We start from the raw sequence: 25,235 nt of genomic DNA, 5'->3' as shown, positions 1-25,235 counted from the left end.
TTCAAACCTTAGTAACAAACGCAAAAGTATTATGATTTTTCAACTTCGCGTTTTCGACAGATTTCGTAAAAATTTGAACGCTTATAAAAAAAAATTGTGACTATCGATTTTTAATTTTTTTTAGCTACAATTAGAACAACTCATAAGGAACCTTGTATTAAATTTTCACGTTTTTTTGGTTGTCCAACATTTTTTTACCGACACTTCAAAAAAAAAATGCTCAAAAAAATCGAAAATTTCAGTTGTCTATAAATATCTGAAAAAAGTCAAAATATTTTGAAAATTAATCATGTAAAGAAAATGCCAATCTAAATAGGTGGTAAAATTTTCATGTGTCTACGACTTATACTTTTTGAATAAAACAAATATTTAAATTCTTTTGACGATAAATCGTTATCGTTACGCTATTTCGAAAAAATTTAAAATTCAAACGCATTTAAAGTTTTTCCTATAATGAAGTTTCGAGTTTTATCTGTAGCTATTTGAAGGAAAACTTATGGAAAACTTAGTGTTGTATTTTTAATTCTTAGCTATAAACAAAAAAAAATTTAAGATTTTTCAACTTAAAAATTACTTGCAAATATTCGCGTTTTCGACAGATTTCGTTTTTTTTTTTAACTATAAACGCTTCTAAAAAAATTATTTCTAACGATTTTTAATTTTTTTTAGTTACAATTGGAACAACTCATACGGAAACTTGTATTAAATTTTCATGTTTTTTTGGTTGTCCAGCATTTTTTTACCGACACTTCAAAAAAAAATTCTCAAAAAAATCGAAAATTTCAGTGGTCTATAAATAACTCAAAAAAAGTCGAAAATTTTTGAATATTAAACTGTATATAGATAACACTATCATTAACATTTGGTGAAAATTTCAAGTATTTACAGTGATTAGTTTTTGAATTACAACCATATAAAAAAATCTATTTGGTCAAAAACTGGTTTTGCGTAAAAATTCCCGTTTTTATGTCATTTTTTTTTGTTTTTCTCGATTTTTTTGAAAACTGTTGGAAAATGTTTACTTTTGACTCTATAATGCACCAAGGATATTCACTTTTACATCGGAAACCACCCCCAAAGTTTGAAATTGAAGCATCATTTCGACTAGTTATGCTGTACACAGACACAAAAACAAATATATAAAAAAAAAACACACATCATTGTTAAATCAATACATTCATCACTTCCTTCAGAATCTAAAATTGTGCCTATGTATTCTTATAATTTTTTAATCACTATAAGAATAACTTATGAGGAACTTTGTATTACATTTTCAAGTATTTTGATAGGGCCAAAAAAATATTATCGACACTTCAAAAAAATGTTTTCAGACAAATTGAAAATTTCAGTCGTCTATAAATATCTCAAAAAAAGTCAAAATATTTTGAAAATTAAATCATGTAAAGAAAATGCCAATCTAAATAACTGATAAAATTTTCAAGTATCTACCACTTATAATTTTTGAATATTACAAATATTTAAAATCGTTTCAGGATAAATCGTTATCGTTACGTTATTTCGTAAAAATTTGAAATTCAAACGCACTTAAAATTTTTCCTATAATGACGCTTCGAGTTTTCTCTATAGCTATTTGAAGTAAAACTAATGGAAAACTTAGTGTTGTATTTTTAATCCTTAGTTATAAGCACAAGCAATTTAATGATTTTTCGACTTGAAAATTACTTTCAAATTTTCTCGTTTATGACAGATTTCGTAAAAATTTGAACTATAAACGTTTATAAAAAAATCTGTGACTAACGATTTTAATTTTTTTTAGCTACAATAAGAAATACTCATAAGGAACCTTGTATTAAATTTTCAAGTTTTTTGGTCATCCAAAATTTTTTTACCGACATTTCAAAATAAAAATCGAAAATTTCAGTTGTCTATTAATAATTCAAAAAAAGTCAAAAGTGTTTGAAAATTAGATAATACTAGCATAATTATTTGGTGAAATTTTCAAGTATTTACAGTGATTAGTTTTTGAATTACATTCATATAAAAATATCGATTTGGTCGAAAACTGGTTTTGCGTAAAAATTCCCGTTTTTCTCGATTTTTTAAAAACTGTTGGAAAATTTTTATATTACACCAAGGATATTCACTTTTACATCAGAAACCACCCCCCAAAGTTTGTAATTGAATCATTATTTCGACTAGTTATGCTGTACACACACACAAAAAACAAAAAAAAAAACACACACACACACACACATCATTGTAAAATCAATACATTCATCATTTTGTTCAGAATCTAAAATATGGAAAGGTCGAACTCATGAAGAATAAGTTAAGGACTGCCAAGATATTGATTTTATAGATTTGCTAAATTGTAGCTGTACGTTTTTTCCAAGTATAGTTATAGCTGTTGCTTTAGAAGTATTTTTGTCTCTTCCGACTACAAGCTGTACAGCAGAACGTTCTTTTAGTAGGTACATTAATGGTTACGATCAACGATGGGTGATGATAGACTGAGTGATGCATGTTAAGTGCTCAAATAGAAAAATTAAATTCAGATAAACGAAAATTTATTGAAAATGCACCAACACAATTTAGTAGAGAAAGTCCGTGGAGATTGGAATTCATATTTAATGAAAAAGAATAATGTATACCTAATTGTAATGTTTTATTTGCCATAATGACGAAACATAATACTTAATGTAATTAGAAATAAAATGTATAAAAAAATGTCATTTATTTTTTAAATTAATTTTGCCTCCCCCCCTAGAAAAATGTTTGGGGACGCCCATACGCCTTGCTATAGTTTAAACTCGAGTTTTTATCACGGCCAAAAAATGGTATATAAACACCCAGAATAAATGAATCACCAGTAGCAAAAACGGGGGTAGAAATAACTATGCATTATATTTTAAATTATTGATATTTTATTTCAGTCACCTAATATTTTTTATTATTCCATGGAAAATCAGAATAGAAGTAACAGGAATGCAGGTAGACGTCGAGTAGCAATTGCCGCCTCTGCCTCCGCCGTCGCAGTCGACGTCGTAACCTGGAAATAGTCTGTTACCCTGGTACCACTGAGTCATTTTCGACTACATTTCAATTGCAAATCGTCGACCGCATTCGGGATATCGTCGCAAGGCTTCGTTTTGACCTTGTTAGTCTTGATTGTTTTTCTATGAATTTTATTCATAAAAGGTTTGAAATTTATTACACATACAATTTTCTACCTTATACAAACAAAAATTAATATCACCGTAAAGTCAAATTTCATTTTTATGAACACTTATATTTTTCCTGCACTGATAGATCTGTAAATTAACGACTTCTCACGATTTCTTTTTAAAATTTATGTTTTACTTGCTTAACATAAACATACAATTAAATAACTATAATGACAACGTTGAATATAACAATATAAAATTGATTCTATTCATCTCAATTATAACGGGTCGATAAAGAAAAACATTTGATATAACTTATAAATAATATTTGAAGTAGTTACATTATATTATACTATACTGATTACCAGGAGTGGTAAACTTGTGGCTCGTGAGTACCGTAGTCGAATACAGCTCTCGTTATATTTAAAAAAAATATTTTTTAATTAACGATAAAAAGATAAAAATTATAAAAATTATAAAATGTATTTATTAACTCTTTATATCATTGGATTTATCCATGAGACTCGTGGACCTATTCATGTTGTCCACCCCTGTTATATACTCTTCTATATAAGGGCTTTCCAAACCATATTTTTCGATGTTTATTTTATAAAAATTGTGATCACAATCTTCAAAAAATAAAAATCATATGTGATAAATCATTCCTATTCAACCCTAATTTACGGGGTATTTATTTTCCATCGCTGAATCCATCTCACTAGTACTAACATCTAACACCGCATTTCCTGTTTGGTCAACCATACAACATCTGTTGGCAATGTGCAAATATGTCCGTATTGTGTGTGAATAATAAACATCCATAAAATTGTTTTTATACATTTCCAGTTCGAATACAACCCCCGCCACTTCCATGGTGCCGTATGAAATCGACAGCGCAGCCTTGAACAGATGGTTCGACCGTGTCGTTTGTCAGTTGCATTAGGTCCATCTTGCTTTACGGCTGTGTAGTTAGTTATAGAGAAAAATACATTTTACTGTTCCTCATCATTTTTCAAGAAACGTCAATACGTGAAGATACAGCATAATATCACAAATACTGAAATAGGTATGTATGTATCTAATAAGTAATATTATATTATAAATTATAATGTTATTTAGTAAGTCTTAACTATAATCATCAATATGTAACTATTGTACGTATTTTATAATAGCGGGTGTGTTTATTTGAAGTCAACGTACAGTGGTGTACATAATCCTGACAGAATGTTTTATAACTTGACCGTTTTCAAATCCATTCATTCCTTATTTACTTTTATTTTCTTGTCATAAAAAAAAATTATAATAAGAGTTTTTTTTATAAAATATCACCACATTCAAAAAACCCACATCTTTTTCAGTATGGGATGTGCATCTCTGTAATGAGTTTATAATATCATAATGAGTTTTACGATGTACATTTATTTTCTATTTCTTAAATGAACCTTAGAAGAAATTCTTAATTTAACTAAATTTTGTATTTGTATTAAAAGAATTTTATGAAATCTCAATAGGTAGTTATAAAAAAGACTTATAAGGAATAATTTAAAATTCAAACGTCAAAAATATGAATATTGTATATTTGTACAATTAATAATAATTATAATAATATAGTGTTGTCTCATATCGATTGATGACAAAAGTCATAATATTATATTTATTATTTATATTACTAGATCATAATTATTACGTAAGTGGTCGCAGGGTAAGCAATCGGTCATCTATATACGAATACATCTATAAATTCTAATAGTATAAATATTTATTAATTCAATGGACCAATGCCATATATTTCTTAATATAATTATATTGTATTACCTACCATTAAAATTATTTGTTAACTCATACTATTATTTATTTAATTGTTCTTGTATTTAACTTACATAGCGTACAGACTACAACTACATTTATGTAGAAATAGAAACGTAAAATAAATTACGGATAATTCAATTGTTGTTTAGATGTTTTCTAGATGTTTTCTGGTCCTCTATAATTTATTATGAGATTTGCATAATGTTATGATATATACCAATATTATGTAATATTTTAATGTGTATTAGGTATAGTCATGCATATACCTAGATCGTTCTAGCCAATTTCTAAGACAACTAAATAATTATATTGTTACTTTTATAAAAATAAAACAGGTTATAAACTAAAAATATATCTAATATTCCAATGTATTTAAGAATAGCAGTTAGATTTGTTTTAAATTGAATCCGGGTTTTTCCACATCTTCATTGTCCAAAATTTCAAATTTTACATCAAAATATTGATGCAGTTGAAAATATTGTTAAGAGAAAACGATTATATTATTATTAACAATTTATATTTTAATAGTTAACAAATATTTTTCTTTGTTACATTTATGTCTGGCTTATCGTTTGCACGCCTGCTTTGAGTCTACTAATGAGGTACCTAATGAATAATGATTATTGAAAACGGATGTTGGTGGTCATCGAATAGCATACAGTAACCAAATTACATTTTACAAAATACTCAGAATAGCACGTGTGTAGGGGCACTCTAGTTCGGTTGCTAAAACATTTTCAAGTACCTAATGAGTAATAGGACTTACGTTAACAATAAACATGTGTTTAATGAATATATAAGGGTATATTAGGTTTCTATCAGGGGACGAAAATCCATTTAGCTAACAAGCATACGAATAAAAGCTAGCATTGGTATATATTTATGGTAGGTCTACAAACTTCGCCATGAATTATATTATATTTATAATTTATTTATTATATTTCGAGGTATTTTTCAATTTGAGCCTAAACAATTTTGAACATAGGTAATACGAGTGCGTCGCTCAAATTCAATGTAGATTATCACTTTTAAAAGAACATTAATATTGATTATATTTTCAGATCCTTAGAAAAGTGTTTCCTTTACAACAGTTGTGTTTTTTTATTATTTTCATTCGATTCAAGAAAAAGGTAAATTTAGCTGTATTTTATTATATATATATTCAACATAAATTATTAAAATCTATACTATTTTGAATTTCACTTTTTCTGAAATAACGTTTGAAATATTGCAGCAGTCTTGGCCATAACTATAAATAAATTATTGAGATTTTTGAAATATTTATAAGTATTACAAAGTTTAATCTTTGCGCCCAAGTTTAAAATGTTCATAACTATACAAGTCCAATTTCCATTTGAGAACTCATTATTACCTACCTACCTGCCTCGGTATTAATTTAGGATTAAGATACGAGAAGCAATTGAATTATGATAGTATGAATAGATAGCTATTGAAAATATGATTAATGAGTTCTTGTAGAGTATAAAAAGACAACTGCAGATATAACAGTGCGTCTAAACTGTAAATACTATGTACAATAGCATAAAATATCATTGCCTATATACATATTTACCATAAAAATAAATAAACATTTTACATATTATATACATTATAAACATTATAAAATTACGAGTAACAATATATTAATAGAGAAAAAACTTGATCTCGATAGTGAACGGCTTTGAATTATACGTGGGGATTGATAATAATTCAATATTATAATCCAGACAAGGGCGAACAAAAGGTCGATTGGGGACAATCTCGATTCTTCTTTGATATAATTTATTTTTGAACCCATTGATTCTTTGTGACAGCTGTCGATAATAGTTGTGTGATTTTGTATAACGAAAGGTATTATGTTTTCAGTATAAAAGATCATTACAAAAAAAGGTTGACCACCAGACCACCCGTGATATAGGCTGTGTAGGTTTCACTGCAGTATAGGTACCACCTTTTATCCTCTATGGGTCTGTGTTTAGTATGGTTATAATAAGGCGGTTGTATCGTACAGCCATGCGTGTTCTAATCGTTATTGTATTATTCGAAATTGAAAGGACTATAGAAAAACAGGCTATGACATTATAATATTATTATATATCTAATCACTAAAACGTTTTTCAATTGATCATTTGTATATCATTCATGCATTAAACATTTAAATATTACACCTTTATTATAATGATAAAAATGCATATTTATAATATATTATATAATTATTATTATTACCTATGTGTTTTTAAAATATGTGTAACTATGCCATAGTTTTTTTTGTATGTCTAAATGATACCTATGGATGTATATTTTGCTTTAAAAGTAATTTAAAATGTCTCTATGTGTGTACGTTTAAAGTTTAAAGTGACCACGAATAATATTTTTAAATTTCAACTAAAATCAATTCATAATAGTGTAATCTAATCAGTTAATTCAATAATTAATGTATTTGATTTAAATTTTACCATATTTTCATATAGTATGGAATCGTTATAATAGATAATAAAACCTATCCACGAGTTAAATTAATTAATGGTTACTTCATGGTATTTAAAACCTACTTGAATTATATACATATAGTTACAATAAATATATTTAGCGCAAAATATATTTAAAAATAATAAATATTGAATATTTTGTAATGATTATATAGTTGAATTTCATTTTCTAGTTATTTTTAAATTATTTCCCCCAATTATTTGCCGTCGATTATCGCTCTCTGTTGAAACTTAACCGGTAAAAATAATAATAATAATATATATATATATATACAGGGTGATTTTTTTTATCATAAACCACTCATTATTTCAAAAAGTATCAATGTTTTTGAAAATATTTTTTTACAAAGTTTCATGTTGTTAAAAAAACAACGTTTTTATGAAAAAATTATATTTTTTAATATTTTTTATCCTTATAATTTTTTAAGTTTTTTACTTTTTTGAATGACAGCCTAGAGTTTTAATTTCATATTCCAAAGCAGAATATTTTTCTAAGTATTTTGATACGTAAAAATCGAATTTTGGACGAGTAGTTTATGAGTTATAATTATTTAAAGTTTAGACAAGCGGAGTAGTGGACAAACATTTTGCGGGGTAACCCCGTACCACTCCACTCCGCCAATCTAAACTTTAAATACTTATAACTCATAAACTACTCGTCCAAAATTCGACTTTTACGTATCAAAATACTTAGAAAAATATTCTGCTTTGGAATATGGAATTAAAACTCTAGGTTGCCATTCAAAAAAGTAAAAAACTTAAAAAATTATAAGGATAAAAAATATTAAAAAATATAATTTTTTCCTAAAAACGTTGTTTTTTTAACAAAATGAAACTTTGTAAAAAAATTTTTTCAAAAACATTGATACATTTTGAAATAATGAGTGGTTCATGATAAAAAAATCGCCCTGTATATATATAATGGTATATCCTTATGTTATAAATACCGTTATAAACGTCGTCGTTGTCGTGCATTGACGAAATAGTTGGTGGAATAGAGTCTTATAATATTTACGATATTTTAATAAAAAATAATATAGTCGGAGTTTTACGTAGTAATTATATCGTGTTACTCTGTCACAATTTATAATTTGGTCAATGATATTATTTTATAGTTTAAAATTTTTGGTTAACGTTTAAATTAGTGTCTAAAATCATGGTGGAAAATTATTGTATTTAGTTACGGTTTTTTATAGCTATAAAATATAAGAAAATTGTAACTCAATAAAAAAAAAATCTCATGCAATTTAGTTTTTGATCATATGTTTTAAACTTTAAAGCAGTTTGAAAAATGAATATTGAAATTGGGTGACAATCAACCAAATTAAAGCACATTAAGTTTTTGATTTTGTAACAATAATTGTTATTGTTATCAAACCACAAATTGCTTAAATAAACGACTTAAAAATAAATGATTTTCCAAAACTAGTTTTAACAAGTAACAAAACACCTGATCAACGGGTTTTAAACGATTAACGGTAATTTTATTTCAGATATCTTTAAAGAAAGGCTTACCGGTTATCATAATATAAAAATTAAACGATATCTGATTACTAGGGAACGGATTTTAATTTAAATAAATATTTTTATGTAGTAATACCATCGGAAAGTTTTCGATATATGTATACGTTTCATTTAATTTCAAGTAATCTGGTGCTATTTTTATTTTAAATATTTTTAAATATTTTGGAATAATTAAATATTTTAGAATAATTAAATTTTTTTATAAATAAATACATAAATTATGTAATATTGTAGAATTTTTGTGTATATTTTAATTATTTTACAAATAAATATACGAATTCTATATTATTGAAGATTTTCCATTTTTATTTTAGTATTTTACGATACGATATGCGATACGATTAGGTCTCTGTATTATACGGATATGATGCATTATAATCAGTGATTACCTTTTTTCAATTTTTTTTGGGAATTAACTCATACCTTAATGACCCGGGAATCAACTAATACATAAAATAGGTCTCGGGAATCAACTTACCTATAAAGTTTCAAACACCTTAAACAAATACAAAATATTGTTTATATGATAAACCTGATGCATCTTTTTGATCGAATACAATTTTAATTTTAAAATGTTGTTTTTTTTTTTTTAATTTATCTGCTTTTTATCTAGATTAATTCCGATTATCTTTTATCTAATAAATAGATAATTTAAGTAGAGCTTATTTTTATCTTTATCTAGTTAGATTTTTAGTATATTATCTCTATCTATATCTATATAACAAACTATTTATCTGGGCTCAACGCAGCTTATTAGGTTATACGATACGCTTCCCCTTCCCTACGATCCAAAAAGGGATCAACCCTTTTCCTCAGTTCGGATATTTTAGCTCCGAGGAGCTTGGGAGCCATTATATACTTAGGTTACTTTAATAGGTCATCGAGTCTGGCAATTGGAGCCGGCAGGCGTAGCGTTCAACTACTTATCAGTTATCATACTCTACCTTACTTGCTTCCTATACTTTAACAATAGCGTTATGATAAATATAGCGTAAAAATCATAAAATTGCTTACTCCCAAAGACTATAATTTCGAAACTAAGTCCAACCGACAAATTCTGATTGTATCATGTTTCTAAAGTAGTTAATATAAGAAAGTTAAAAAAAAAAATTGCAAGAGGTGTTAAAGTACATTTGTTCCACTATTGTATCTACTATATTATCATATGGAAACTTATTTGTTGCTATAAATAAGAAGTATATACCCTATTATTTACCAATTTAAAATATATCATATTAATAAATAGACTATTAGTAAATAAATAATATTGTAGATAAATACATTTTATTGATTAAAACTTTACTACCTATTTAAAATTATTATGTATAATTGTATTAAAATTATAGTTTTCTTTAAACAAAAACTTATTTGCTACTTAAACTAAGACTTGAGATTGTAAATTGGGTACCTACTACTTGTACTACTTGCAGTTAAAATTATTAAAACAAAGACTTAACTTCACTTAGGTACTGAAAAGTGGAAACTGAAATATTGAAGTTGTATACTATCTAAAAACTTCAAACTATCAAAAATAAATGATAAATTAATAGATTAAATTTCTAATACTGTTAAACGATAATTAATAAATGATTAATCACACATTTTAGTATCAGTTTATCAAATTATTGAAGGAATCATAAAGTAAATTATAATATTGTGAATTATTTGACTCCATATTATTATTATCATTATTATATTATATATATTATGTAGCAAACATGTAGCAGTCATGTACCAAATATTATTTTTATTATAAACAAAGACGTAGTAATATTAGAATTATATTTTGTAGAATGTTGTATCCATTACTTTATCAACCATTCAACCATCGCTGCAAAAGCTGTATGATCATTAAATGTAGTACCTATACACAATCATTTAAATCTAGTAACAATAATATTATAATAATGATATTTTTTAAATAAACAATTTAGTTAAGTATTTTCAATTCATATTTCTTACACATCATGACTAATGTTTCATAAACTTATATTACCATGTTAGTTACTCATAGAGGAATGTCTTACCCTATGACGTATTAATAGCAAATCAATCTACAGTTTTTTATGTTGAACAATGCACTGATTAATGAATAACGGCTCACGGGCCCGCTACACCTGTGTATTAATAAGTGATAACATGTAATAGTAATAATAATAATGTGATAATATGATAATAAGTATTGTTCTCAGTTCTACTCGACGTCCTGTCATTTGCGGATCAACAGCTATCGTGCTGTGTACGCTCCGATTTCGAGTTTATTAAATGTTCTTTAATTTTGTAAGTTATCACATAGGTATTGTTTATTATACATGGTGATTGATTTATCAAACACTCATTATTTCAAAAAGTATTGACTTTTTTCAAAATATTTTTTTACATGGTTTCAAGTTGTTAAAAAACCAACGTTTTTATTAAAAAATTATATTTTTAAATATTTTTTAGCCTTATCATTTTTTATGTCTTTCACTTTTTTGAATGACAACATAGAGCTTTAATTTCATTAAAAGCAGAATATTTTTCTAAGTATTTTGATATATAAAAATCGAATTTGGGGCTAGTAGTTTATGAGTTATAAGTATTTAAAGTTTAGATTGGCAGAGTGGAGTGGTACGGGGTTACCCCGCAAAATATTTGTCCACTACTCCACTTGTCTATACTTTATAAATACTTATAACTCATTAACTACTAGCCCCAAAGTCGATTTCTATGTATCAAAATACTTAGAAAAATATTCTGCTTTGGAATATGAAATTAAATGTTGTAATTCAAAAAAGTAAAAAACTTAAAAAATGATAAGGATAAAAAATATTAAAAAATATATTTTTTTAATAAAAACGTTGGTTCTTTTAACAACTTGAAACCATGTAAAAAAATATTTTGAAAAAAGTCAAAAGAACTTTTTGAAATAATGAGTGTTTTATGATAAATCAATCACCCTGTATATTTTAATAAAATATTAGTGTGCCGTTGTGCAGTATTTAATTGTTGCAATTATTTATTGGTTTATAATTAATCCTGACCGTAATGCCCTGCACATATGAGGGCCCTCAATCATTACAACCCCTTTGCCCTTTGATTCAGTCGGCCCTGGTCATACAGTATGATGGCCGATATGTGTTCTTTATAATGAATATAATCTTATCCATGTAGCCAATAACAGTGTAGGTACAGCCATGATAAAATATAAAGGTATGTCAACAACAATACGTGTTTGAATCTTGCGTGCGCATTCTCAATTTTTCCTATGTTTTAGGTTCTCCGATCTTAATGCTTTGGTATATGCAACCTGCAATGAGAGTCGGAGAACGTAACACACTGTAAAAAGTATTTATTTTGCCATGGGTGAAGCCATAATTACCAAACTATTTTGTTAGGAATAAAACATTTTAAATTATTAAAATGCAACTTAATATAGCATCACGATCTATGAGTGACTCAAAAAGCATTAAATATTTAGAATTAATGGATAGTGTAATTTCCATTTGTTTAAAAGATAAATTAATATAAATTGTTTTTATTACAGATTTGTCATGAGTAATATGGAACAAATATATGTAACACCAAGATCAATGGCTGCAATAATGTTAATTGTGGTATATTTAACTACACAATCTTTTGCCAGAAGTAAGAATTTCATACTAAGAAAACTAATTAGGTACATTTTACTATTATGGTTACAATAGTTTAGTAGGTAAAAAAATCGCGGAATTCCTATAAGTAGGAGTGCTACACCACATTTTAAGTTTTTATTATTTATTGTCTATAAATATTTGTTTTGCTCGGTTGAAAAGGTTAAAAATTTAATACTAGGTCTCTTATAGGTTAGTCATAGTTAGTAGATATTAAAAAAAAAGATCTAAGATTTGAATATTTAATACAAGAATTAAAGTTATACTTATTTAACAATAAAAGGCCGATCGTGGACAATTTCAAAGTCGATCATGTTAGAATTTATTTTTAGGGCTACGCACACGAAAATTAACCAAGGTTGTGGTGATCAAATTATCAAAAGTTTTATCCAAAAAATTTATATCTTTCATTCTGGTTTCGTATGTCAAATGTATTCCTTCACGCACGCTCATTTCACTGCGTTTATTTGGTGTCTGTTGAATTAAATTTATAATAACGTAATTAAGTTCTTTAAAATTAATAAGTATGAGTACATAAGAAACAAAAAGCGTATCATTTTCATCAAGATATGCAATGTCACTCTTCAACAATACCCAGATCAACAAAATAATATGTTAATTAGACTTAAGTAATTAGATTTTAGAAATTATTATTTATTATTATATTATTTTTAGTAATTATAGTATATTATACTTGTTAGGTTATATACACTTTATGCAAGTATGTTTCTTAATAATTACAGTTATTCAATAATAAAAAAAATGTCTATGGAAGTTGATCCTTAAAGGTGAAGTATATTTTTAGTAAATGGCGAACAAACAAGGTTTCCCTAATATACAATATCGGATACTTACTCATAAAAAACGATTTATCAACGAATAATTTCTTTTGTTGTAATTCAAAAACGAATAACCGTATAGATACTTAAAATTTTCAGCAAATTTTTATTTTATCACTATGGTGACATTAAAAAAATTTGTTGACTCTTTTTGAGGTACTTATAGGCATAACAATTTTAAAACCAATAAAATATATTTTTTCGCTTTACTAAAAAGCTTGAAAATTTAAGAATATGATATATAGAATATAGGCAAGAATTTTTGTTTTTATAAGCATTTAAAGTTCAAATTTTGACAAAACTCGTCAAATTGCAAATTATTTTGTAGTTAAAAATGCATAAGTTCTTCCAATTATATAGTATAATTATATAACAGCTGCATTTTATACTGGCGACATTTTTTCCACGTGATATTTGACTTTTTCTTGCAGTATATTATTCCACGATGATTTATTTTGTCAATTTACCGAAATCGATACAGTTAAATATTTGGTTAGTTTCTTTCAATGGACCCTTGAAAAAAATTTCGGACAAAAAGTAGAAAAAGTTTGAAAAGAATATATTATTATGTTAGATACGTATACCTACAGTTAGTTATTAATATTAATATTAAAAAATAAAATAAAATAGATGATACTATATTATATAGTATTAATATTCATCAAATAATTTGTCCAATACCAAATGATTATAGAAAAAATTATCTTATATTTCTTGTCTTGGAATATGTTTTTTATTTATAAATTAAACTATTTTTGAAGAATCAAAAATTCTAAAAATATTATTAAACATGAAATTACGAGAAATAGGTACAATATAAAACGTTATGACTTATGAAACAACATTTATATAAAACTATGACACTTTATTACTATATTGGATATTTTAGTATGCAATGAAATCGTAAGTGATTACTAATATAGCCAATATAATAATCATATAGGTAGTAATATATAGTAGTAATACAATTTTACTCTAGGTATTTTATTTTTTGATTCTTTATAAATAATAAACTTTTCAATTACAATTTATTTCTGTCGAACCTTTTTGTTTTTGGTTAGGACTTATTCTCCTTGGTCGTTTTTCATTTCCCCTGAATTTTTCACCGTTTATAATTTTATTGTAATACTGCAATAGTACCTATGTACTATAGAATGTGTAAAAAGAATTGTAAAGTTAATTACTATCGTTTAACTAATATATAATTATTGTTGCAGCGCCTAAACGACCTCCTAAAATAGATATTGGAAGCTTTGAATGCGTGCCGTCATCCGTCAACGATATCACAAGAGACGTTATCGTATATTGGCAAAACGTTCATGAAAATGAGAAACACAGTATTGATGACTTTTTTGAGTACCGTGCTTATTATACGTCTATGGCGGATAACAACACCGTGTAAGTACCATCCTTGATTTTACCTAACATATATTATTATTATTTGATTTAGTTTATGATTTACAAATTTTAATTGTTCTTCAACCTAGGATTTACCATCCATGCAATAGTGTGTTTGCAAACCATGCCACGTTTGTCGGACTGGAATTAAATATTGGATACAATATCAGAGTGTACTCGGCAAATAAACATGGTTTATCAGAAAAGTACGCAAGTATATACATACCGAGTTCACCAGGCAGTAAGTATTTATTGTATATATGTATATATGATATGATATATTATTCTATTTGTATAATCTATAATATACTTAATCAGTGATTGGGATGTGAAAAATTAAGTAGAGGAGCTAAATCTGTGATTTTAAAACTGCAGTATGCAAAATTGAATTTTGTGTTTTGTCCCCACACTCACATTAATTTATTACGTATTTAAATTGGCTAGGTACTAGGTAGGTATATATATACATCAAAATATAAGATCCTTATTGTAGTGTATTTATTTTCTACTAAACTCTTATAATGCAATTACAAATGCATAGGTAATCAATTACATGCATTAAGATATCACTTTATATAGCAATTTTATTATACATAATTACAATTACCAATTTGATAGTCAAAGTAGAGGAAAACAATATTTATCAACATTTTATCATATTAATAATTATTGTTTTTAATTTAAAACTAACTTCGTACAAGTTACACAAATACATAATTGACAACTGAAAAGTGACAATGAAAAAATTTAATTTATTTTAAAAAAAAGACTTGAATATGATTTCAAAAAATTAATTACCTACCTAATATTATCTAATAGTATTTGGTATCATAGACAATCATTTAAATTCACATTTGTAGAAAAAATTATTTGAACACTAACTTTAAACACGCCACTTTTTTTTTTAACGTTGTACTTAACTATTATATTTGAAGTTCTATTAATATATATATATGTAATATTAATATGATGATTGTTACCCATAGAACATAATGATTCTGCATCGTTATCGCTGACAAAAGTTAAAACGTATAACGATCAAGGTATTTATGAGTTGTCATGGAAAATTGATGATAAACAGAAACTATTTACTCCAAATCAACTGAACTATTACACACTGTATTGGTGTGAAAATGACATGGTCCATCCAAACCAGTGTAATGTACGTAAATTAAAACATATTATCATCAGAAAAAAATATGCTTTTAGACTTAAATTCTTTTATAATATTTTACTGATTCCATTTTGAAATAATTTTTTAAGGGCTATATGGACTGGATACATATTCCAAGTACAGAGAATAGCTATATTATTACCGTAAAAGATATTTGGAAAGATTATCAATTTGCGATAAGTGCCAACAGTGAGACTTTACAAAAAACCAGTTCCAGTGGAAATGGAGCTTATATTTTTAAATCAGTCAGTAGTGGAATGGTGTGGGAGACGTGTGCAACATTGCATATAACGAGTAACAGTAATTTATTAAAAACGATCATTATTTTAAAATTTTTTCATATTCGTTAAAGTATTATAATGTGTTTTCTATTTATACGTGTTTAGAAACAAGCAAAGTAAAAAGCTTTTGGATCAGTGAGGTCGGCAACACATACATGGCTTTGAGGTGGAAGTTCGACTGTTCAGAACAGATAGATTTCATTCGTGATTTTCACGTATTTTATTGTCCAATACGTTCCGAGGACAATTATTCATGCTTAAGTAAGACACTATTTCTTTATTTTAATATCAATTATTAAACCTATGTCCTATTTAGTATTTATTTTTAGTAATCTTTTATTTTTATCCAGCACTGTAAGTCTGTAAGTTATTAAGATACCTACCTATTTATACATAAATATTATTTTATTTTATATTAGTTATGTATTATTCAGTATAATACAATTAATGAAACATGTTGGTTTTATTAATGTGATATTTTGTTTTAAAATACTTTTTGTATTAGAAAAACTGATCAACTGTTGTTTTTGTTACTGAATGTAAGAAGTACTTTGAAATTCAAATTTTGACGATATATCGATATTGGATATTTAAACCATTAATAACAATTTATACTTGAACGAATTCTGTTAGGTATATAAAAAAATAAATATTTACTGTAAATTGAAATATTCCACTATTAAATAAGTTATCATTTTCTTTAGAGTTAAAAATAATTTAGAAAAAATTAAATATTTAACTATTTAAAGGTATTTAAAAAATAGTTTTTCTATGTAAAAAATGTTATGCTTACAAATGTAATTCAAAGTTCCTGAAAAATAACAAATTCTGTTATATTATTGTAATTCAAAAATGAAAATTATCCGTAGGGACTTGAACATTTTTGTCATTGTTTAATACTATTTCCTGTAGATATACTATAAGTCTATATACAATGACATTTAAAAATAGTTAGAAGTCATTTATACAACGAACCTACTTTTAGCTACGAATATTTATCATTGACTTCAAAGTTTAAGAATTTAAGACATCCATTAAAGTGACCTTTTATGACGAGGAAAACTTGAGGTGACTGGTTTGGAAGGTACCTATGCAGTGTAGCATACCGGATCGGCTTAATATAGTTACCTATAGGGATTAGGGACCATGGGCAAATGAGCTGTCTAACCTATGGGCTTATGAACTATAGATATTAAAAATAAGTGTATTTTAATACCAAACAGTTTTAAACTTTAACCAATTTAATAAAGTATAGAAATATCAAATAACTAATAATTAATTCAATAATATGTATATATAAAAATATATAAATGTACTTATCAAGACATATGAGTATATTTTATGTATATTAGACAAACTCACCGATTTTTTTCTATTATTGAATATTTAAAATCAATTTGTCTTCTTTTTTTAGATTCTGAACGAAGTGATGAATGTATTGATTTTACAATGATGTGTGTTTTTATTTTTTTTTTGTTTTTGTTTTTTTTTTTTTTGTGTCTGTGTACAGCATAACTAGTCGAAATAATGCTTCGATTTCAAACTTAGGGGGTGGTTTCTGATGTAAAATTGAAGATCCTTGGTGCATTATAGAGGTCAAAAGTAAACATTTTCCAATAGTTTTCAAAAAAATCGATTTTTTTATATGGTTGTAATTCAAAAACTAATCACTTTAAATACTTGAAATTTTCACCAAATGTTTATGTTAGTGCTATCTATATACAGTTTAATTTTCAAACATTTTTGACTTTTTTTGAGTTATTTATAGACCACTGAAATTTTCAATTTTTTTTTGAAGTGTCGGTAAAAAAATTTTGGACAACCAAAAAAACTTGAAAATTTAATACAAGGTTCCTTATGAGTTGTTCTTATTGTAGCTAACAAAATTAAAAATCGTAAATCACAATTTTTTTTTATAAGCGTTTATAGTTCAAATTTTTACGAAATATGTCGAAAACGCGAAAATTTGCAAGTAATTTTGAAGTTGAAAAATCATTAAATTTTTTGCGTTTATAACTAAGGATTAAAAATACAACACTAAGTTCTCCATAAGTTTTGCTTCAAGTAGCTATAGAGAAAATTCGAAGCATCATTATAGGAAAAATTTTAAGTGCGTTTGAATTTTAAATTTTTACGAAATAGCGTAACGATAACGATTTATCCTGAAACGATTTTAAATATTTGTTATTATTCAAAAAGTATAAGTCCTAGGGACTTGAAAATTTTACCAGTTATTAAGATTGGAATTTTCTTTACATGATATAATTTTCAAAATATTTTGACTTTTTTTGAGATATTTATAGACGACTGAAATTTTCAATTTGTCTGAAAATTTTTTTTTGAAGTGTCGATAAAATTTTTTTGGCCCTATCAAAATACTTGAAAATTTAATACAAAGTTCTTCATAAGTTATTCTTAAAGTGATTAAAAAATTATAAGAATACATAGGCACAATTTTATTTTATTAGCATTTGAAGTTCAAATATTGACTTAATACATAAAAATTACGGCAATGTTCAAATTATCTTAGATAGAAATTCATAAAAATTTTTCTTTTTAGATCTAAGATTTGAAAATTTAATACAAGGCTCCTAACATATTTTTACAATAGCAATTGAAAAATAAAAGAAATATACATGAATACATTTTTGTTTTTAAAGTATTCAAAGTCTGAATTTTGACAAAATACATAAAAATCACGAAAATTCGCAAATAATTTTAAACTAGAAATTCATCAAGTATTTTCTTTTTAATTCTAAGACTTGAAAATTTAATACAAGGCTCATAATATAGTTTTGCAATAGCAGTTGAAAAATAAAAGAAATATATAGCTACATTTTTTTTTTACATGCATTCAAATTTTAATTTTGACATCATACCTAAAAATCACGAAAATTCGTAAATTATTTTATTCTAGAAATTCATAAAAAATTTTCCTTTTATACCTAAGATTTGAAAATTTAATTCAAGGCTCCTCACAAGTTTTTCAATCTTTATCACAAAAAAAATGTCCACTGGAAATTCAAATTAAATTTTTATTAGCATTTGAATTTCAAATATTGACAAAAATTCGTCAAAACCATGAATATTTGCAAATTATTTTGTAGTTCAGAATTCATAATATTGTTTGTATTTATATCTAAGGTTATAAAATTTAACACCAAGTTTTCCATAAGTTTTGCTTCAAATAGCTATAGAGAAAATTTGAAGTGTCATTATAGGAAAAATGTTTTGAGCGTTTGAGTTTTAAATTTTTATGAAATCGCTTAATGATAACGATTTATCCTCAAACCAGGTATTCGTATATCTATGATAATATAAGGTATTATGAATTATGATAACTACATGATAACTACACTAATTGATTAACTATGCCTTATGCAAAATGCGACTTAATTGAAAAATAAAATATTTATTTCAAAATAGAATATATGACAATATTTAAATATACCTAATATATCCTATAGACTGGCAAATCATCTCCGTTCAGAATCGTTTTTCGTATACCTAAAATGATACCTTTAATGATACCTATCATTGCATTCAAATTTAATCCCATCCATTACAGTAACCTACAGTACAGCAGAGCGACATCCACTACTTACCCGCTTTTTTAAATTTGAGTGACATGAGCAGGAAGACTATCCAATGATAGAACCCAACGAGTTTTTTTCCCCATAAGAGGTACTTTAAGTAACATAATAATTAGTGAAAAGATCTTAACACCAATTACATCTGAGACAGTGCATTGGATTACCAGGAAGAGTCTTACATGAACCTTGAAAAATTAGATATCTATTGAAACAAAATATTTTTATGAAATCAATAGAAAACATGGTCTCAATACCCGTGTCTATACAGCAGACTGACGTTTCTGGTTTTTTTTTTCTTTTTTTAAATAAAATATGTATTTTATTTTTTAGAACCTCCGGCATACAAATCCGTTGAAAGCTATATGAAACAAGACTATACACCTTTTGCATACTTATCGGACCTGAAACCATCTACCATGTACAAGATATCAATTGTAATAAATACATTAAATGGAAGCGTAATTGAAACCGAATCTGTAACCATGGCTACACTTACAGAAACTGAGTGAAAACTAATTGAGATATTTAATTAAATTAAATTATATTATATTCCATTCTCCGTTTGTATCAGAATAATAATCTTGGCGGTTATAAAATACGTGAATAATTAGTGAACTCTTTTGTGGGCTATGAATGTATTTTTAAAATTCAAATTTTGATACAAATTATATTGAATATAAATATTTTGAATTATAATACAGCCATATGGCATAGGTATAGTTAAAAAATTACGAACTGGCATGTTACTAATCTCTCTGTCAATAATTGTCAAGTTTATACCATGTACCTATTTCACACTATTTATACTATTTACTATAGATACTTTGCTATTAATTTCTATTATTTATTAGGTACCTATCTATTCATTAATTTTAATATTATCATTAATCATTATAATTATTGCCCTTCATATTAGTATTATTGATTTATTATTACCTATTTTATAGTAATAGTAGTAGTACTAAGTTACTTAATTGTATTTAAACAAATATAACTGTATAATTTTTACTATCAAAATATTTTGATTTTTAATTATTAAAATAATCATTAAAATTATATTTAATACAACACTACTATGATTATGATTGTAATAATAGGGATATTATTTTTCTGCTTTTCAATCGATCCTCGAATCACTAAAATGGTTTTGATTTTACACTTTAACAGTTAAGTAAATAAACATAATAATAAAATAAAATTCTTGCTTTATTTTTCCAAAGCTGATTAGTTGCTACAACAGTATGCTCTCGTTTCCATCTCAATTTGATACCCGTGCAACTTTTTATGATCAGCTCTATATGACTTTATATAATCATGATGCTTTACAGTTTATACTAGATTAACTATTTTTAAATTTGTACTTTTAGTTTATTAGAAGAGTTCCTCTTTCTTTCCAAGGGCTTATTTGTATTTAAATATCTACTTAATCATGTGATGGGTCCATTGACTCCATAGTTTTGTATGAATAATTTCAAAGTTAATTGTTTTTAAAAAAATCAAAAATTGATATTTTAATTAAATGATTTTTTTCTTTGGCGAATGCTGTTATTGAAATAACATATTTCATATAGTAGCCAATAGTGAACCTTCACTTCATACAATATAGGTACAATAATAATAGCAACGACGAGATTATTTTGGTAAAATTTCGTAGAAAACAGAAACAATGAAAATACAAAACTATAAAAAATATTAATTAATGTAATTACCTACTCTGCAAAGAGCCCAAACATTTTTACAAATCCACTTTATTAACAGGTGGTGACTATGCCAAATTGTCTATTGTACAAGACAGATATAGACTTGTAGGTATAAGGTTTGTCACAAAAATTATGTTGACCTGATTGAAAAATAACTTATTACTTATTAAAATAATACAATCTCAATACTTGCAATACGTACATTATACGGTACCTACCGATATAATATATAGTAGAATAGTATAATTCTGAATAAATATGATTCAGCAAATCGTGATTCTGAAAATTACGTCTTAAGTCTTTACTTACCACTTCAGTTCTATTTATAACTCTGGGGTATAGGTAAGAACTAAAAATGGTGATAAGGCATCTTTTAGATTATCTGTATTATCCCCAATGAATGTTTTCCCTTATGTCCGAAAACCCGAAACCTTTTTTCCCCGAATCGATATTAATGTATATTATTATAATTATAATACATATTATAAAAAATTAAAATTGATAATAACATAATAAATCTTGTAATGCAAAAATTAAATATTAAAAATCGTAAATTTTCAAGGGGGTATGTCTAACTATACCTAACCTAACCTATATATAATCGCACCATATTATAATATTTACGTAATAATGTCATACTTTTTTTCGGAGGGGGGGATACATTTTTCTCCGGAGGGGGGATATTACCCCCCCCCCCCTGAAATAAACACTGATTATTACGTAGTGCGCATATGCTGCTAGTGTTATACTGTTATATTTGATGTTCTCCTATTCTCAAACCCGTGGCATAAACAAGTACTTCTCTCACTACTGATTCTAGAGCTATGTTTTAATACTTCGTAAAGAATATTCTTCCAGAAGTCCAATTTTAAGGTTGAAAATATATTTGAATTTGTTCGCTTTTTATCTGTTTTTGAAAATGAATTTTTATTTTATTTTTTTTTTAGTAACATTACGTGGAAACGAATTGAAAAAAAAGCAAATTAATTTGATACCTACAAACTATGCACTTATAAATTAAACAATATAATAAATCAAAAATTAATTTCCTTTAAAATCTAGAAAAAAATAATAAGAAATTCAAATATATTTTCAAAATTAAAATCCGATATCTGATTCTGCGTGAATATTCTTTCACTTCTTGGGGCTTTTAAAGCCACAGGATTTGAAACTTGTTTGATTGCAATACATATTGATGCATGGTTGCACAAATGTACACTACGGATTTCCAAGAATCTAAGGCATAGCTTATCTTTAATTACATAAATCTATCTAAGAACCTACGCAAACTCGGGATTGGTAAATTGGGTCCCAAATGACCATAACTCGGTAAATTGAGTCTCGAAAAAAAACAAGTAATAGGTAAGTTGAGTGCCAGGAAAAAAAAGGTGGTAGGTAAGTTAGGTCCGGCGAAAATAAGATTGTAGGTTGCGCCGTTCCGGCTACTAATAAAAAAAATAAAAAATAAATGTTATTATTATTATTATTATTATTATTATGTGTTATGTGCTATATAAAAATAAATTTCATTATATTATATTATTATATAGTTCATTTATATTGATTAAAAATATTACAAATACAAATTAATAAAATAAATTTCATTATTATTATTATTCTGGAGAGCAAATTACCAAATACACCAGTAATGTTATAATCCGATTCGAGTTTATTAAATCAATAATAATTAAGTTTTTACCGAGTATATTATGTATATTAAACATCATAATAATTTACTTTTTATTTTTTTTATTAATTTATATTTTTAATTATATAAATTAAATATATAACAGTATAATCTTATAAAATTTAGTTTTTAGATTTTTAATTAGTAACAGGGATTTATAATCTTATTTTCTCGCGGGACCCAGCTTACCTACTACCTGTTTTTTTCCCAGGACTCAATTTACCGCCTTCAAAATGTACCAAACTTATCTCGGACCCGATTTACCTAGCCCCTACAAACTAATGTTTCGTCACTACAAACACAGTCGTCAGTCACACGGTCTACCTGGCTGTTAACAGAAATATTACCTTAACCGCTAAAAAATATACCGCTTCAACAGCCTTAGAAAAAAAATTATTATTTTAAATTGTATGATCAATTATTATACTTAAAACAATATATATATTTTATTTATTCCACAATACTAGTTATTCCCAACCTGGAAGCGTGATGGCATTGTTTAGTATGCGCAAGCAGTTATCACAAAATAAAAATGTATTTTAATTATTTACATAAATTAGGGAAATAGCAAACAAATTAATAATATCCGGTCAGTACTGCGCCAATGCGTATTGCAATTTTAATATTACAATGTATACATTATTACTTATCATATAACCCAATATTTTATAAAATTAACAAAGATAACTTGAATTTAATTTTAATTATGACAAATGATTAATGAAAAAAAAAAATAATAATAAGATTCATGAAACCAGGTAGTAATTCACTGTTTCAAGTCATTCATTTTTTTACTGTTTCAATTTATTTTAAATTATGATACAATGAGTGACAGGGACGTCTGAACTCTGGAACCCCCACCCCCTCACCACATGGATCGACAGAATCTAAAGTTCATATTGTGGAAACCACTGATTGTTTAATATGGTTGATATTGTATATTTTATGTTCTTAGTTGGTTACCGTTAAAATATTTCCTTTTAATCTGTTTTCTCTGTCCTGTTGGCACCACCTACCAAATTATAAACAACTCAATTGTATGGATATTACAAATATTATAATTACATATTAAGATACTAAGTCTGGTACAATCGCTCCTTATTGGGTTATTTATGATAATAATGATAACGTAATCCTGAGATTATATCAACAGTAGCACAGGCGCTCAGCTGATGACTCTATTATAAAATATAATTTTGGAGGTATTTCCCGGAGTATTACATTCTATATAATTATAATATAAAATGTAAAGTGAATGTTTAATGTTTTTTGTGCTAATCTTTAATAATAGATAAATCATTGGAATAGTCTGCAAATTCAAATTTAAAGTTTTTATTTACAAAAGCTACAAACATTCAAGTAAGTAAGAATTAATATTTTTGTATTACATATTTGAAAACATGTTTGTAATACTTAATCAAATTATAAAATTATTTCTTAATTAATAATAAGTAACTTATAGTTTTACAGAAAAGTTGACAGTTGTGTGATACAGTGTTCTATGTTTCTAAATTTAAAAATATACAAATAATAATTTATTAAAAACTATAATTCATACAATAATATACAACAAACACAAAAAATTATGTCAATTATTTTATTGTAGTTTAATGTTTATAACTAAGGCTTATTTAATGTCCCTGTTTTTATAGTTTAACTATCTATAATATGTATGGATTAGTGATTATATTTAAATTAAAAATAAATGAAGTAATCAAAAGAAAAGAAAAATATTTGTGCAAGAACAAAATAGTTCAAACAAAAAACCAAAAATAATTGACTATTTCAAAAATCTGTTTCAAATGTAAGTCATAAGATGCAAATACATTTTATCCAAAAACTCACATATACATAACTTATGTAAGTAATTTAATCTTTGATTATTTCAGAGTACAGAAAGTAATAAGATAAATTGTATAAAAAACTAAAATTTAGTTGACCAATCTATTGATAAAGCTGCGATGTAAGTACCAATATATTTTAT

At 25.9% G+C, this 25,235-nt stretch overlaps 1 protein-coding gene across 4 annotated transcripts; it reads left to right on the top strand.

Annotated features, from left to right (window-relative positions):
• The first annotated feature begins 605 nt into the window (after positions 1–605).
• On the top strand, positions 606–20,881 carry LOC107168048 (uncharacterized). 4 transcript variants are annotated; one of them, XM_089218195.1, is made up of 9 exons: positions 606–3,118; positions 3,972–4,191; positions 12,474–12,574; positions 14,636–14,816; positions 14,906–15,057; positions 15,803–15,978; positions 16,080–16,290; positions 16,377–16,532; positions 20,195–20,881. In XM_089218195.1, exons 3-9 carry the CDS (start codon positions 12,481–12,483, stop codon positions 20,371–20,373), a joined length of 1,149 nt encoding a protein of 382 aa, XP_089074321.1. In that variant the 5' UTR covers positions 606–3,118; positions 3,972–4,191; positions 12,474–12,480; the 3' UTR covers positions 20,374–20,881. The 4 variants fall into 4 exon arrangements, with proteins under 4 accessions (XP_089074321.1, XP_089074322.1, XP_089074319.1 ...); XM_089218196.1 differs by having other exon boundaries at positions 606–3,159; XM_089218193.1 differs by lacking the exons at positions 606–3,118; positions 3,972–4,191 and adding an exon at positions 5,166–5,594.
• The last annotated feature ends 4,354 nt before the right edge of the window (positions 20,882–25,235 follow it).

Source organism: Diuraphis noxia, unplaced genomic scaffold, assembly GCF_037042655.1.
Source record: "Diuraphis noxia isolate RWA-SAM2 unplaced genomic scaffold, SU_Dnox_SAM2 contig0001, whole genome shotgun sequence".
In the NCBI taxonomy this organism is placed as follows: domain Eukaryota; kingdom Metazoa; phylum Arthropoda; class Insecta; order Hemiptera; family Aphididae; genus Diuraphis; species Diuraphis noxia.
This window is presented reverse-complemented; position numbering and strand designations above follow the sequence as displayed.